We start from the raw sequence: 13519 nt of genomic DNA, 5'->3' as shown, positions 1-13519 counted from the left end.
CCCTTTCCTTATTTCTCAACTTTCTTTTACTGTTTTTTTGTGACTCGGTTCTAGCGAGGCACAAGATGGCCGCCAACACTTCCTGGTTTCGAGTATTGACAGACAGTTCACAACCAATCCGCATGCAGCTCGCGCTCGTAATTTAACAGATTTCAGTAAGCATACTGAACTCCGACTCTAGATATCGCTATGATTTTACTTGCAATTTTCTCAGAAACTACTGAACGGATTTACACCATTTAACAAAAAGCACAATCTGCGAACAGAACTCTACCTCTCTGCCATATTTCGTGTAATTCGGTTCAGCCGTTCGGGCTGTAGCCCTGGCTAAAGGTCCGTATGGAAAATTACAAGGGGAAAACACATTTTGGGAACCCCTTTTTTCTCAGCCCCCACTTGACGAATCACCCCCAAACTTTCGGAGAAGGAGCGGAACTGAGCAGGCCATTTTCTTGGAGAAATTCACGAAGATTCGTCCACCGGCGCCAAAGTTATTCAAAATAGAATGTTGTGGATTTCCTATGGAAACTAGGTCCTAACTATAACTACCTACTGGTGACCGCCAGTAGGTAATATATATAATGCATGCTGGAACCTGTAGGCGCTGATCACCAAGCGGACTACAGGAGGTACATGCATTGGGACGACATCGATGTGGGAGGAGCTGTGGTCCGTGAATGAGGACAAGGCAGGACACTAAAACCTTCACTCACACCCGTTACCACAAGCACTTGCACCTGGCGCTGAAGAGGCAGACCATGCCGAAATGCATCCGCCATAGAGGGTGACAGAATTCTACTCTGTTTGTGCAGCTCATTAAAAGCACTTCCGAAATTCTCCTCTGATGTGGCCTTTCTCTTTCTTTGGAGGAGCTTGTTTGGATATTATTCAGCGCGCATTCCAGTGGCGCGCACTAAAGGCCCCCGCTTTGTCAAGAGGCCCTGTTCACGCTGGAACACTGCTTGCAGTTTTCTTTTCTCCGGGGTACCGGAATCTACAGGGTCCACCACCCAGCAAAGGAAGAAGTAAGACGTTATTGATGCAACTGCGCACCACGTCGGGCGGGTAGGATTTCCATGCCTTGCCCCCGCCAGAAAGGATTCCTATGCCGAGGAGGTTTTAGAGGTTGAGGACCGGAGGAAGCGCTGCTGCTCAAGTGTGTTTTTGGACATTGGGGCTATTCACAGACTATGAAGCACAATCTTTCTTTCCCACTTTACTCCTGCGATACCTACCGGAGTCTTGCTACTGCATGCTGGAACCTGTAGCCGCTGATCACCAAGCGGACTACAGGAGGTATATGCATTGGGACGACATCGATGTGGGAGGAGCTGCGGTCCGTGAATGAGGAGAAGGCAGGACACTAAAACCCTCACTCACACCCGTTACCACAAGCACTTGCACCTGGCGCTGAAGAGGCAGACCACGCCGAAATGCATCCGCCATAGAGGGTGACAGAATTCTACTCTGTTTGTGCAGCTCATTAACAGCGCTTCCGAAATTTTCCTCTGATGTGGCCTTTCTCTTTCTTTGGAGGAGATTGTTTGGATATTATTCAGAGCGCATTCCAGTGGCACGCACTAAAGGCCCCCGCTTTGTCAAGAGGCCCTGTTCACGCTGGAACACTGCTTGCAGTTTTCTTTTCTCCGGGGTACCGGCATCTACAGGGTCCACCACCCAGCAAAGGAAGAAGTAAGACGGTATTGATGCCACTGCGCACCATGTCGGGCAGGTAGGATTTCCATGCCTTGCCCCCGCCAGAAAGAATTCCTATGCCGGGGAGGTTTTAGCGGTTGAGGACCGGAGGAAGCGCTGCTGCTCAAGTGTGTTTTTGGACATTGGGGCTATTCACAGACTATGAAGCACAATCTTTCTTTCCCACTTTACTCCTGCGATACCTACCGGAGTCATGCTACTGCATGCTGGAACCTGTAGGTGCTGATCACCAAGCGGACTTCAGGAGGTATATGCATTGGGACGACATCGATGTGGGAGGAGCTGCGGTCCGTGAATGAGGAGAAGGCAGGACACTAAAACCTTCACTCACACCCATTACCACAAGCACTTGCACCTGGCGCTGAAGAGGCACCCACGCCGAAATGCATCCGCCATACAGGGTGACAGAATTCTACTCTGTTTGTGCAGCTCATTAAAAGCACTTCCGAAATTTTCCTCTGATGTGGCCTTTCTCTTTCTTTGGAGGAGCTTGTTTGGATATTATTCAGCGCGCATTCCAGTGGCGCGCACTAAAGGCCCCCGCTTTGTCAAGAGGCCCTGTTCACGCTGGAACACTGCTTGCAGTTTTCTTTTCTCCGGGGTACCGGAATCTACAGGGTCCACCACCCAGCAAAGGAAGAAGTAAGACGGTATTGATGCCACTGCGCACCACGTCGGGCAGGTAGGATTTCCATGCCTTGCCCCCGCCAGAAAGGATTCCTTTGCCGAGGATGTTTTAGCGGTTGAGGACCGGAGGAAGCACTGCTGCTCAAGTGTGTTTTTGGACATTGGGGCTATTCACAGACTATGAAGCACAATCTTTCTTCCCCACTTTACTCCTGCGATACCTACCGGAGTCTTGCTACTGCATGCTGGAACCTGTAGGCGCTGATCACCAAGCGGACTACAGGAGGTATATGCATTGGGACGACATCGATGTGGAAGGAGCTGCGGTCCGTGAATGAGGAGAAGGCAGGACACCAAAACCTTCACTCACACCCGTTACCACAAGCACTTGCACCTGGCGCTGAAGAGGCAGACCACGCCGAAATGCATCCGCCATAGAGGGTAACATAATTCTACTCTGTTTGTGCAGCTCATTAAAAGCGCTTCCGAAATTTTCCTCTGATGTGGCCTTTCTCTTTCTTTGGAGGAGCTTGTTTGGATATATATATATATATATATATATATAAATATATATATATATATATCTAACAAAACCCTTTCAGGCAAAGAGTGACACATAAATTATGCAAAAAAGAAGGAGAGAACTCTGGGTAGTGCTCAAGTTTAGGTGGAAAGAATCTCCTGTTAGAGCACTCTCAACACCAGCAACACACTAGATTTGCTCACCTCAAATGTCTGTTTTTCTATCAAAGTCTTTAAGCATAGGATTAGCACAGTGCCATCCACACTGAGATAGCATAGGACAACATTTTTTGTTATTTCTACAGCAAAGTCTTTAAGCATAGGACTAGCACAGTGCTGTCCTTGTCAAGCTGTAAAATGACAAAAGCCATTTATCACTCCACGCACAGTATTACAGCTTTGAATTGGTAAAATACCAACTCAAGCCAACCTGAAATAAGTAAAAGCAACCCCTGACACAGTGTTTCACATATATATTTATATGAAATTCACTGAAAAAACCATAGGTGTCGGGCACGTTATAGTTAGAAATAAGCATTTAAAAAACCTTAAAAATTCACTGAATAAACCATTTGTTTTAGGGGCGTTATAGTTAGTTTGACATTTCACTTGTACAAAACCATAGAAATTTCCTGTTATAGTTAGTTCAGCTAACAATAAATCGCGCCCCCACTATGCACTGCTGATGACGTCACATAATACATCACTCATAACATGGGTAGTGACATCACTGATGACATCTCAAATAACATCACTGATGACATCACTGATGACATCGTCCAGTGACTGTGTATTTCTGTAAAGTTTAAATGTGTTTAATATATATAGAGAAAGGTGTATTGAAGAATGAGAGGGTGTATAAGTGTCTGAATGGATGATTTAGTAGGTGCATGACTGACTCTACAAGTGAGTGATTAAATGTATCTTACTGAATGCATGGGTTAGTGACTAAACTGTGTGAATGTCAGTACCCGTCTGTCTGTTGATGTTGTAAGCGGCTGCATGGGTTTGCGAATAGCAACATGAGTTATTGATTGGTTGTCTGAGTATCTGTTTGGGTGCCTGAGTGTTTGTGTGGGTGGGGTGTATGTGACTCTGTGCACAGATGTGTGAGTGGGTGATTCACTGGGTGCATGGTTTCAAGAGTGCATCTGTGATGGACTGTATGGGTGGGTGAGTGTGTATATGTGTGCGTTAGTGAGTGAATGTATATCTTAGTGGTACATGTGTGAGTAACTACATATGTGGAAGGCAGGATATATGTGTGTTAGAGTATATAAATGGCTATTAGTGAGAGTGTGTTAATTGTGAGAGTGGCTGTTCGCTTGTATCAGTGATTGTATAAGAGTGTAAGAATGTGCTAGTATTTGTATGAGTCAGTGAGCTGGTGTGTGTATAATTGTATAGGTGAGTAAATGGGAGTGTGATTAATTATTTGTATGACTGACTAGGTGTGTGAGTACCTCTATGGATGAGTGGCAGTGTGTGAGTGTCTATATAGGTGTATGAGTGCATATGATAGTCCTGTACTGAGTGACCGTAAGTATGTGTGACTGTGCGGATGAGTGAGTGGAAGTGTGTGTAGACCTAAGAATCAGTGAGTGGGTATGTAGGTATTGGTGTTGGAGTGTCAATGGTTTTGAAAATGGCAGTCTGTAATTTAGAGTGGGTGTATCAAAAGTTATATTAGGGTGTGAGAGGATGTATGAAATTGTTATCACATGGATGATGTAATCAGTGATGTAATCAGTGATGTCACAGGCCATCTCATGAGTGATGTAATATGTGACGTCATCAGCAGTGCATTGCGGAGGCGCGAGTTATAGTTAGCTGAACTAACAATAACGGGGACATTTCTATGGTTTTGTACGAGTGAAAGATCCAACTAACTATAACGCCCCTGAAACCTATGGTTTTTCAAAGGTTTTTTAAATGTTAATTTCTAATTATATGGTGCCTGAAACCTGTGGTGTTTTCAGTGACTTTTAAAGGTTTTTAAATGCTATGAGGCACTGTCAGAGTGTCACAGGGATTTCTGGGCTGCCTTCCTCCTGCCCCTCGTGCCTTGACTGGTCCTCAGTGTGTGATACATCCTCCCCATTTGCCATTGATTCCTGTGTAGCAGGTGTTGCTGTGAATGAAAAATGCACATTTGGTGTCCTGCCTCTCATTGGTTATGCAATACATTTGTTGGATTACAAGTTACATGGGTTCTATCTGTCTGTTTTTTACCTTTCCTGAATTACTCATTCTGATTCTGATTCTACCTTGCTGGGTCTCACTGCTCCACTTTTTGGTGCTTGCTAACATGCACTGGAGTCGCATTCATGTTTAGTGCCTGGGTCTTTCCTGAGTATGTGAGTGATGTGGTGATGTATCAGGGGAGTAACAGCATGCTTCTTACCTTGTCTGGTGTTTGGGGGTTTGGAGCTGTTCAGGTCAGCCACGCCACTGACACTCTCCAGCTGCAGGGTGCCCTCCACCAACTCCTCAAGAGGAGTAGAGTCAGTTGCAGTGGATGTCCCTCCACCGGTCTTCTTTGCCTCAGCCAGCCTTGTTGTCACCTTTTCTTTTGATCTTTGGCGCATATCGTACCATCTTTTGCGGAGGTCCTCTATGGTGCTGTGGGTCACGCCGATGGCATTCACCTTCTCTTGAATATCAGCCCAGATTTTCCTTTTACATGCCTCTGGCACACGTAGGGATTGCTTCCTAAACAGGTGCTCATGCCTGACTGCCAGTTCCTGTTTTAGCACCTCCAGCTCCCTTTCACTGAACTTTTGCTTCCTTTTTCTGCCACTGTCCTCCTGCTGCTTCTTTCTCCTGTGTATCAATTTCTCCTTCTCTCAGTTGCCGTGCACAATTGTCTCAGCTCGCCTGCCAGCCTCTCACTCAGCTTCTGGCAGCCTGGATTCGGGTGCAGCCTGGGCAGTCACAATTCCTGGTTGTGATGTCATCATGCTGCACCTGAATTGCAGATTCTCAGATTTGTGATTCTTTATTTGCGAATTCACAGATAAGGAATTGCAGAATAGGTATCCGCATCAATATTCAGCAAATTTTTGGTTTTTGCAAAAGTATTGAGATCTTTTATTTATCTTGTTTTACGATTCTAAAAATGCGATTTGCAAAACATCGTATTTTGAGAATCGCAAATTCTGATTTTGATACATATGGCCAATAGTCCACTGTGCAATGTAATTTAAAAAAACATATAGGGGACTGAGTAGGGAAACATTCCCCACTAGCCCTTGAATGGTTCCAGAGGGAACCCCAGGGCCTAACAAGAGAAATATTTAGGCGTGTTTGCCAGGATACCCCCAGGACTCCCATCTTTTTTTTACAATATTTGGGGAGGAGGCATGAATCCGGCCTTCTTGACCCTATTTGGGCTCTGAGGACCCCATCCCCCAGAGCCATCCAATAAGAAGGGGGTCGGGAGCTGCGTACCCCCTCCCCTTTATCCTAAGTTGGCTCTGGAGAATGGAGTCCCATCCCCTGGGGCCACTCTCTTTATTTTTAGAGGAGTGGGGCATGCGATTCTCCCATACCTAAGTCTGTGCCAATGTGACGCTATCCCCAGGGCAAAAAAAGAAGTAGAGAGGAGGGAGGCATGCAGCCTTCTTCCCTGAGCCATACAAGGTCCCGAGGACTCCATGCCCAGGGCTGGCTCCTTAACTGTTTCCCAGGAAGCCAACCCTCGTGACAGAGTGGTTTTTAGTACCAATTCTAAAGGGTAAAGGTTTTATACAGGTCAAACCTGCCCTACTGTACCTTCAGCTGCTTAATGACCCATGGGAAATTTTCAAAATCACAAGTATTTTAGTTGCAGCTGTGAGACTTAGGAAAAAACTGCATATTATGTTATCTTAAGAGGACTTGTGAAATACCTGTTATTAATTTTCTGATACATGCCTTTTTTAATGAATTATTTTTATTGTTGTGATGTACTGTTTCACATATTTTTATGACAGTCAACACGTCCAAGTAATCCAATGAAGTTGGTCTGTACTCTCCCTAACTTTTAGGTCACCCATACCTTTGATGATTCAGTTTTAAATATTTAATATGATTGTGTATTGTATTGTGTAATACATAGTGAACCATGTAACTTATTTATGTATGGTACTTTTTATGGTTTTCACTAACCGAATAAAAGTGGTTTGACTGACTGACTGAGTGGTTTTCCTGCCCATAAAAAATATGGTTCCACTTGGTGGATGCTATAAAAATTTGCTCGCCAGGTGGGAGCACACTTCTGTTTTCCTACCTGTGCTCTTGAAGTCAGAGAAACTTTGATTGCTCCTGCCCATCAGAAGCAAGCTGAAGTAGCTGCCCCTGGTGGGCAGAAGAAATGACAGCTCCAGTGTGGGAGCACAATGGGGTTGAGGGGTCCCAGGGCTCCTCTACTGGCCCCTAGTGTCATGTTGGGCCTTCCTGGAATGAGTCCCAGGGAAAATTTGGGATTGGGGAGGGAGGCACCACTCCCCCCTTCCATAATAAAAATGATTTGGTCCTGGGCTATTTATTCTCTGGATCCTTTTAAGGCTCAATGATTGGGGCCACAAGCCCTCATTTAATTAAAATAGGGCCCATGGGGATGGGGTCCCCAGAGCCCATTTGGGCATGGGAAGGGGCCATGTACCCCACTCTGCAAATAGTAAAGTACTTGGCCCCCGGGGATGGGTCCCTAGGGCATCTTAAGTCTTGGAGAAGGGGCCACATGTCCTCCTCCCCTATAATTACTATATGGCCTAGGGGATGGAGTCCCCAGGGCCTCTTAAGGCTCAAGGAGGAGGACATATGCCTCCTTCATTAGAATCAAAGTATGGCCCCGGGGGATGGGATTTCTGGGGCACATGCGCCCCCTCCCTAAATAATGCACTTTTTGGACCTGGGGGAATGGTCTCCAAGGCCAATAGTGGATTGAGGATGTGGTCCAGATGCACTTACTCCCCTTTTTAAAAACAAAGAGCCCTGGGGTTCCCGGGGCCAATAGTGCCTTGGAGATGGGTTGCGCTACCCCACCCCTCACCGCTGGGATTGGCTGCTACCAGGAGGTAAATCACCTGTGGCCAATCCCCTGTCACACACAAAAATATGCTCTATGCTGGTTGCGTGGCCAGATTTGGTACATTTTGAATGAAATTAGTGACATTTTCGAATGAGTTATGCGAATATCCCAATAAACTTTGTGAGATTTTCTTCTACCAGAGATTAGATCAAGCAGGTAATGTCTCACAGGAAAAGTAAAAGCGCATCTGAGAGACATTGTCTCCTCCAATAAGTATCTTTTGGATATCTTTTCGTGACTTTTGATTTAGTGATATGCCCTGGCATTCAATGTGCATATGAAATACTGGCACATACATGTAGAAAAAGTGTTTTGTATTTTTTTACAAAGATTCATGAATTCAAATTAGAAACAGGGTCCCAAGTGTACATATGCCATAGGGTTCCATAATTTTGAACGCTTTGTCCTAAAGATTCTGTTGCCTTCCCATTGAGATGGCATTTTTAATGACTAAAATAGACTATAATGTTTTCATTGGCGTGTTGCAGGTCAAATATGATCCAATGACCATGTCCATTCACTATAAGTTCAAGAGCATGGCTCTACAGTGACCAACCAATACTTACTTTGGAAGGATTCTCAAGGAGCGAGGCAATATCAATATGTAGTTGAAATTATAATTTACTGCATTTTGTTATCTGTAGCATGTTTTTGGGTGAATAAATGTGTGTTCTTTTTTTGTACCTACTACTGTGGTGAACAATAGTGCTTGCAAGAGTAGGTATCTGTGAAATGTTATATCACATGATGGATTATAGATTTTTGAATGCTGTATATCATATTTTACCAGAATAGTTATCAATTACAATGAGAGCAGGAAAACTACACATAAAGCTTTGTGACCCCAGAAAGATCAAAAGAATACTCTTAAATGGAAGTGGCAGAAGGATGGCATAGCATGTTCGTACCTTGCATATTAAATACTGCCCTAATTTCTAAGAACAGTGCAAACAGGACATATTCACACACACAAACCACAGTTTGTCACACATGAGCTTATTTAAAACCTTCATGCTTAATTCCCTGAGTGATCATTGTTAATTTCTGGTTTTACCCTTAGGAGTTTAACTAATTGAACTTTGAGGCCATATTCTAATTAGCCAGTCACCTGCTTCCCTCTTCTCTTGCCCTTTCTCCTCTGTTAATCACTTGTGCTTCAGTACCTCTCTGTGCCTCTCTGTGTACCTTATCCCTTTTGCCCTCGTCCTTGCTGAACAATCTACCTTGCTTGTACTGTTCATTTCACTTCCCTGCATTTTCCCGCTCTTTTACTGTTTATGCGGAATTTCAACTGCTTTTCTCTGTAAACATATCTTGCACATTAAATTCCAGTCCTTTATCAAGCACTTAAGAATCTTTTGGTGCAGGAGCATTATATAAAACATGGAAACAAATAAAATAAATAAAAAAGTTTCCCTGACTGTCAATTAATCAATTTATTTTATTTATTTATGAGATTTATAGAGCGTACAAATACCCGTGGGTGTCTCGGCATTGAGGACAGCAGACATGTACTCTATAGCAGAGAGCTCACTGATTGAACAGCCAGGTCTTTGTCCTTCTTCTGAAAACTAATAGAGACGGGCTGGATCTAATCTCAGCTGGAAGGATATTCCAAAGTTCTGCTGTGGCCACAATGAAGCGCTTGTCACCCCAAGAAGTGGTTTTTGTATGTGGAACAGTAAGGAGATTAGCTGTAGAAGAGCGCAAGGACCGAGTGGGAATGTAAACTGCTAGAGCCTTGTTAAGGAACTGAGGTCCAGATTTGCTGGAAGCTTTATAAGCACTGCATAGAGACTTAAACTTTATGCGGTTTTTCACAGGGAGCCAGTGATATTGCCGAATGACGTGGGAAATAGACTTGTGTTTAGCAGTTCCTGATAACATTCTGGCTGCAGCATTTTGAACAAGTTGGAGTTTATAGATGACTTTGTTTTGGGCATTTATAAGAAGTCCATTACAGTAGTCAATGGTGGACATGACCAGGGCACTGACTAATGTTTTACCCACATTCAGAGGTAGGAATGGCAGAAGCTTTTTTATCATGCACAACTTGTGGAATGATGATGATACTACCGAGTTGGCATGGGGAACAAAGGACAGTCTGTTGTTAAATATGACGCCCAGATTCCTAACCTTGGTCACTGGAAAAGGGGGAGGACCCTGCGAAGAAGGCCACCAGCTGGGGGACCAGGTTGGTGATAGCTTACCCAGAAATGGCCCCAGGCTCCCATTACCAGGGGATGGGGAGAGTTGTAAATAAAAAAGATGCTTACCTTCAGGCCAGCTACCAGGTCACCTGCCGCCTCATAATCCGCTCTCCGCCCCTGACGCCACCTCATGCTCCTGGAAGCAGGAACAGGAAACACCCAGGTTCCTGACTCTCCTAGCCAATCACAATGCTGCATGTAGAGATGATTAGTCTGAGAACTGTGGATCAGCGCTCAGGCAGGGAATGGGAGCCCGGGCCTGCTCTGCACCGAGGCTGTCTTGCAGCCTGGGTGTAGAACATGCAAAGTGCGCATGACGGTTTGGCCTGCTGAGAGGGCCGGTCAAAACGTCATTGTGCATCTTGGAGTGGGCAAAACACTCCTCCCCTGCCCTGCTCTGGCAGTCCAGCCCTGCCATGCCCTGCACCAGGAAAGGAAAACTAAAATGATAATAGTGCTAGTTGATATTATTTTACTTTTCTTTAACTACACTGCTCACAGAGCAGTGTAAAGACTCTCCTCTGCCTTAGAAGAGGAGCCACCACTGCTCATCGGGCACTACATGCGTAACTTCCATAAAATAATAATCTGTAAGTATGTCCTGTGCATGCCAATGCAGTGGCAAAGATTAGTAAACATACAAATGAGATGAAAAAAATAAAAAGCATACCTTGTGCGGAAATGAGTGGCTTAAGAAAGACGCAAAGAAAACAAAAATGGAAACTGCAATGGTGACAAATATCTTCATAAAAGTCTTGGGAGGCATGTTCTTGTGCTGCAGAGATACGACAGAACAATGTCCAAATTCTATCCAAAAATATTTTGTGCAAAATAGGAAGACACAGACAGCACAACCTGAGCAAATTATTCTGGTCCAGATTACGCACACCAAGTCAGAGCAGGAAGAATGTTTGGTTACGTAATCAGGATAAGGCAACTTAACTTTGAGATGTTTCTCAAAATTTCTCCTTTGAATTAGCTGGGTCAGAGTACTGTTCAACCCCTTTTGCATGAGTTCATTGCCGTGTTCTGCTGACAATAAGCGTATCCGATATTGGCCTTCTTGGGTGGAATGAAGAGCCACCATGTGCAGAGTGTTGCCTGCCGCCGTAGTCTGGAGCCTATACACCCAGGGAGAATCTGTGGAAAGCCTCCACCTTACTTCGTACTTGCGATCCGCATTTGAAACTGCAAAAAAGAAATTCCGTAAGCTAGTTGAATCAAGTGTAATAAATCATCTTCCAACATTTTCAGCACTATTTGCATTGATGAATATGTGTTAATGTGTGCTTAACCTGTAAATATTGCTGGAAGCTAAATTCAAAGAGCCCAGAAATAATATAAAGCATGCTTCAGGGTCATAAACTCATTCCACATTGTAATACTGAACATTTATGAACTGGGGTGAAATTAGACATTTTAAGCAATGGGTAACGTTGGCCACTGCACAAGGCCCGACCTTCTAAGAGAACTCCTGGGAAAGTGAACATTCCCCCTTTCTAGCTCACCGTCGCCTATTTCTACTTCAAACTCTCTCCATCCCTCTGCCTGACTCTACCTTGCACTTTTCGCTCTTTGACCAGTGGCATCTTAAGGGCTTTTGGGGCCTCTAGGAAGACACATTTGAACTGTTTTGTGTGAACCCTGTTTCTAAAAGTTTGTTTGGCATGATGCAGGCTTCAATTACCAGAAATTGAAAAGTATTTTCAACATTATTATGAACTGGGGCCCCAATGTACGTCTTACTCAGTGCCCCAAAAACCCTTAAGGCAAAACAGGGAGTGGAATGTCCTTGAAGTAAGGTTGATGTAGAAGGAAGGACTCGTTCTTTGGAGAGCATGCAAGATTCTAAACAGGATTACCAAGTTTACCCATTCTTTTTTTTTTATATCTTTTTTTTATTGAGAAACAAATCGACATTACATATCACATTTCCACATGAGCAGGAGACCATACATCTTTCTGTTTCTGGAACTGTACAACAGAAAATCAGAGCACTGTAAAAGAAGATCTACATTAAGGGGTTGTGAGAGTCTCGTCATCATTTAGGGGTAGTGGGGGAGTACAAATATATCCCCTGTAAAAATTCCAGGGCTCCCAAACTTTGTTCCATTTCCCAGGGCACCCTCTGGCCACATGTACCGATTTTTCCAAGAACATGCACCAATCCAAATCCGTCTGCCATTTCCCTTATGATGGCGGTTGATGGGCGCCCCAGAGTTGTGCTATGTTCCTTTTGGCCACCATGAGTGCTAGAGTAACCCACAGTTTCTTCTGTGAGGTGAGGTCATTTGGTTCCTAAACATTTAGGAGACAGCGTCTTGCCTCTGGCTGTATGTCTACTGCAAGCATCTCCCGAAGTGTGTGGTGTATGGCCTTCCAGTATGTTTGTATGTGTTCACATTCCCAGATAATGTGAAGGAACGTACCCACCTTCCCACATCGCCATCTACACTCACCACTATCCGTCCTCCCCATGCGTACCAACCCTGGCCCAGTAACATAAACTCTGTGCAGTATTTTTAGTTGCACTAGCCACAGCCTTGCCTGGACCGCTACTTCCCTCAGGGACAAGACCGTCTCTCGCTAGTCTTCGTCATCTAATTCTAGGCCGTTATTAACCCATTTGTCCTTTAAGGACTGGAGAGGGTCTTCCATGTTGTTTATTAGTTTCTTGTAGATCAGAGAGATCACTTTCTCGGGGAGATGACCGCCCAGAATTCTATCCTCGAAGGGGGAAGCATCAGGGATGGAAGACTTGCGGGCTAGGTGGGTATGGAGCGCGTGTCAAACATACAGGTACCTAAAGTATTCGGCGCCTGCCAGGCTGTGTTGCTCTGGAGAGCGACAAGGGAGAGGATTTTTTCCTTAACCCAAAGATCCTTGATCTGGGAGATACCAATGAGGTCCCACTTGTCGAACCCTTTAGTCTGCCACAGGTTCCCAGCCGTTCGGTGCTCCAGAGAGGGGTCGCAAGTGTTAGCCTATGGTCCCATCCTAGGTGTTTGTTCATCTCATGCCACACTTGCACTGAGTGTGCGGTTGGGCCCGTGAGGGGGTATTTACGAGGTTTAGAGTAGCAAGCTCTAATATAATCCCCACCAGGGAGAAGTCATCTATCCATGGCATACCCTGGATCATTCACGCGGCCATACATTCCTTGATTGATCGCTGTCAAATGGGCCACCCAATAGTATTTCCTAATATCTGGGAGACTGATGCCACCGTCATACCAACTGAGGGTGAGTTTGGTTAGGGTGATCCGAGGCTTGCCGTCCCGTAACAGATGTCTCTGTAGCGATTCTATCTCTTTAAAATATGATTTGGGAACTGGATCCATGGAATTCTGAAGGGCATAAAGGAAAATGGG

The 13519-nt window shown here is 44.8% G+C and overlaps 1 protein-coding gene across 1 annotated transcript in view; it reads right to left on the bottom strand.

Annotated features, from left to right (window-relative positions):
• The window catches only part of LOC144824919 (NXPE family member 1-like), a 749464-nt gene that overhangs the window by 688804 nt on the left and 47141 nt on the right, over positions 1-13519 (bottom strand). The window contains exon 2 of the mRNA XM_078683880.1: positions 10820-11337. Within this exon, the coding sequence (XP_078540006.1) occupies positions 10820-11236 (417 nt within the window). The 5' untranslated portion in view covers positions 11237-11337. The remainder of the gene's footprint in view (positions 1-10819; positions 11338-13519) is intronic.

The sequence above is a fragment of the Lissotriton helveticus genome, chromosome 3_1 (assembly GCF_964261635.1).
Source record: "Lissotriton helveticus chromosome 3_1, aLisHel1.1, whole genome shotgun sequence".
Taxonomy (NCBI): domain Eukaryota; kingdom Metazoa; phylum Chordata; class Amphibia; order Caudata; family Salamandridae; genus Lissotriton; species Lissotriton helveticus.
The sequence above is the reverse complement of the archived record's forward strand: the minus strand, read 5'-3'. Positions and strand labels throughout refer to the sequence as shown.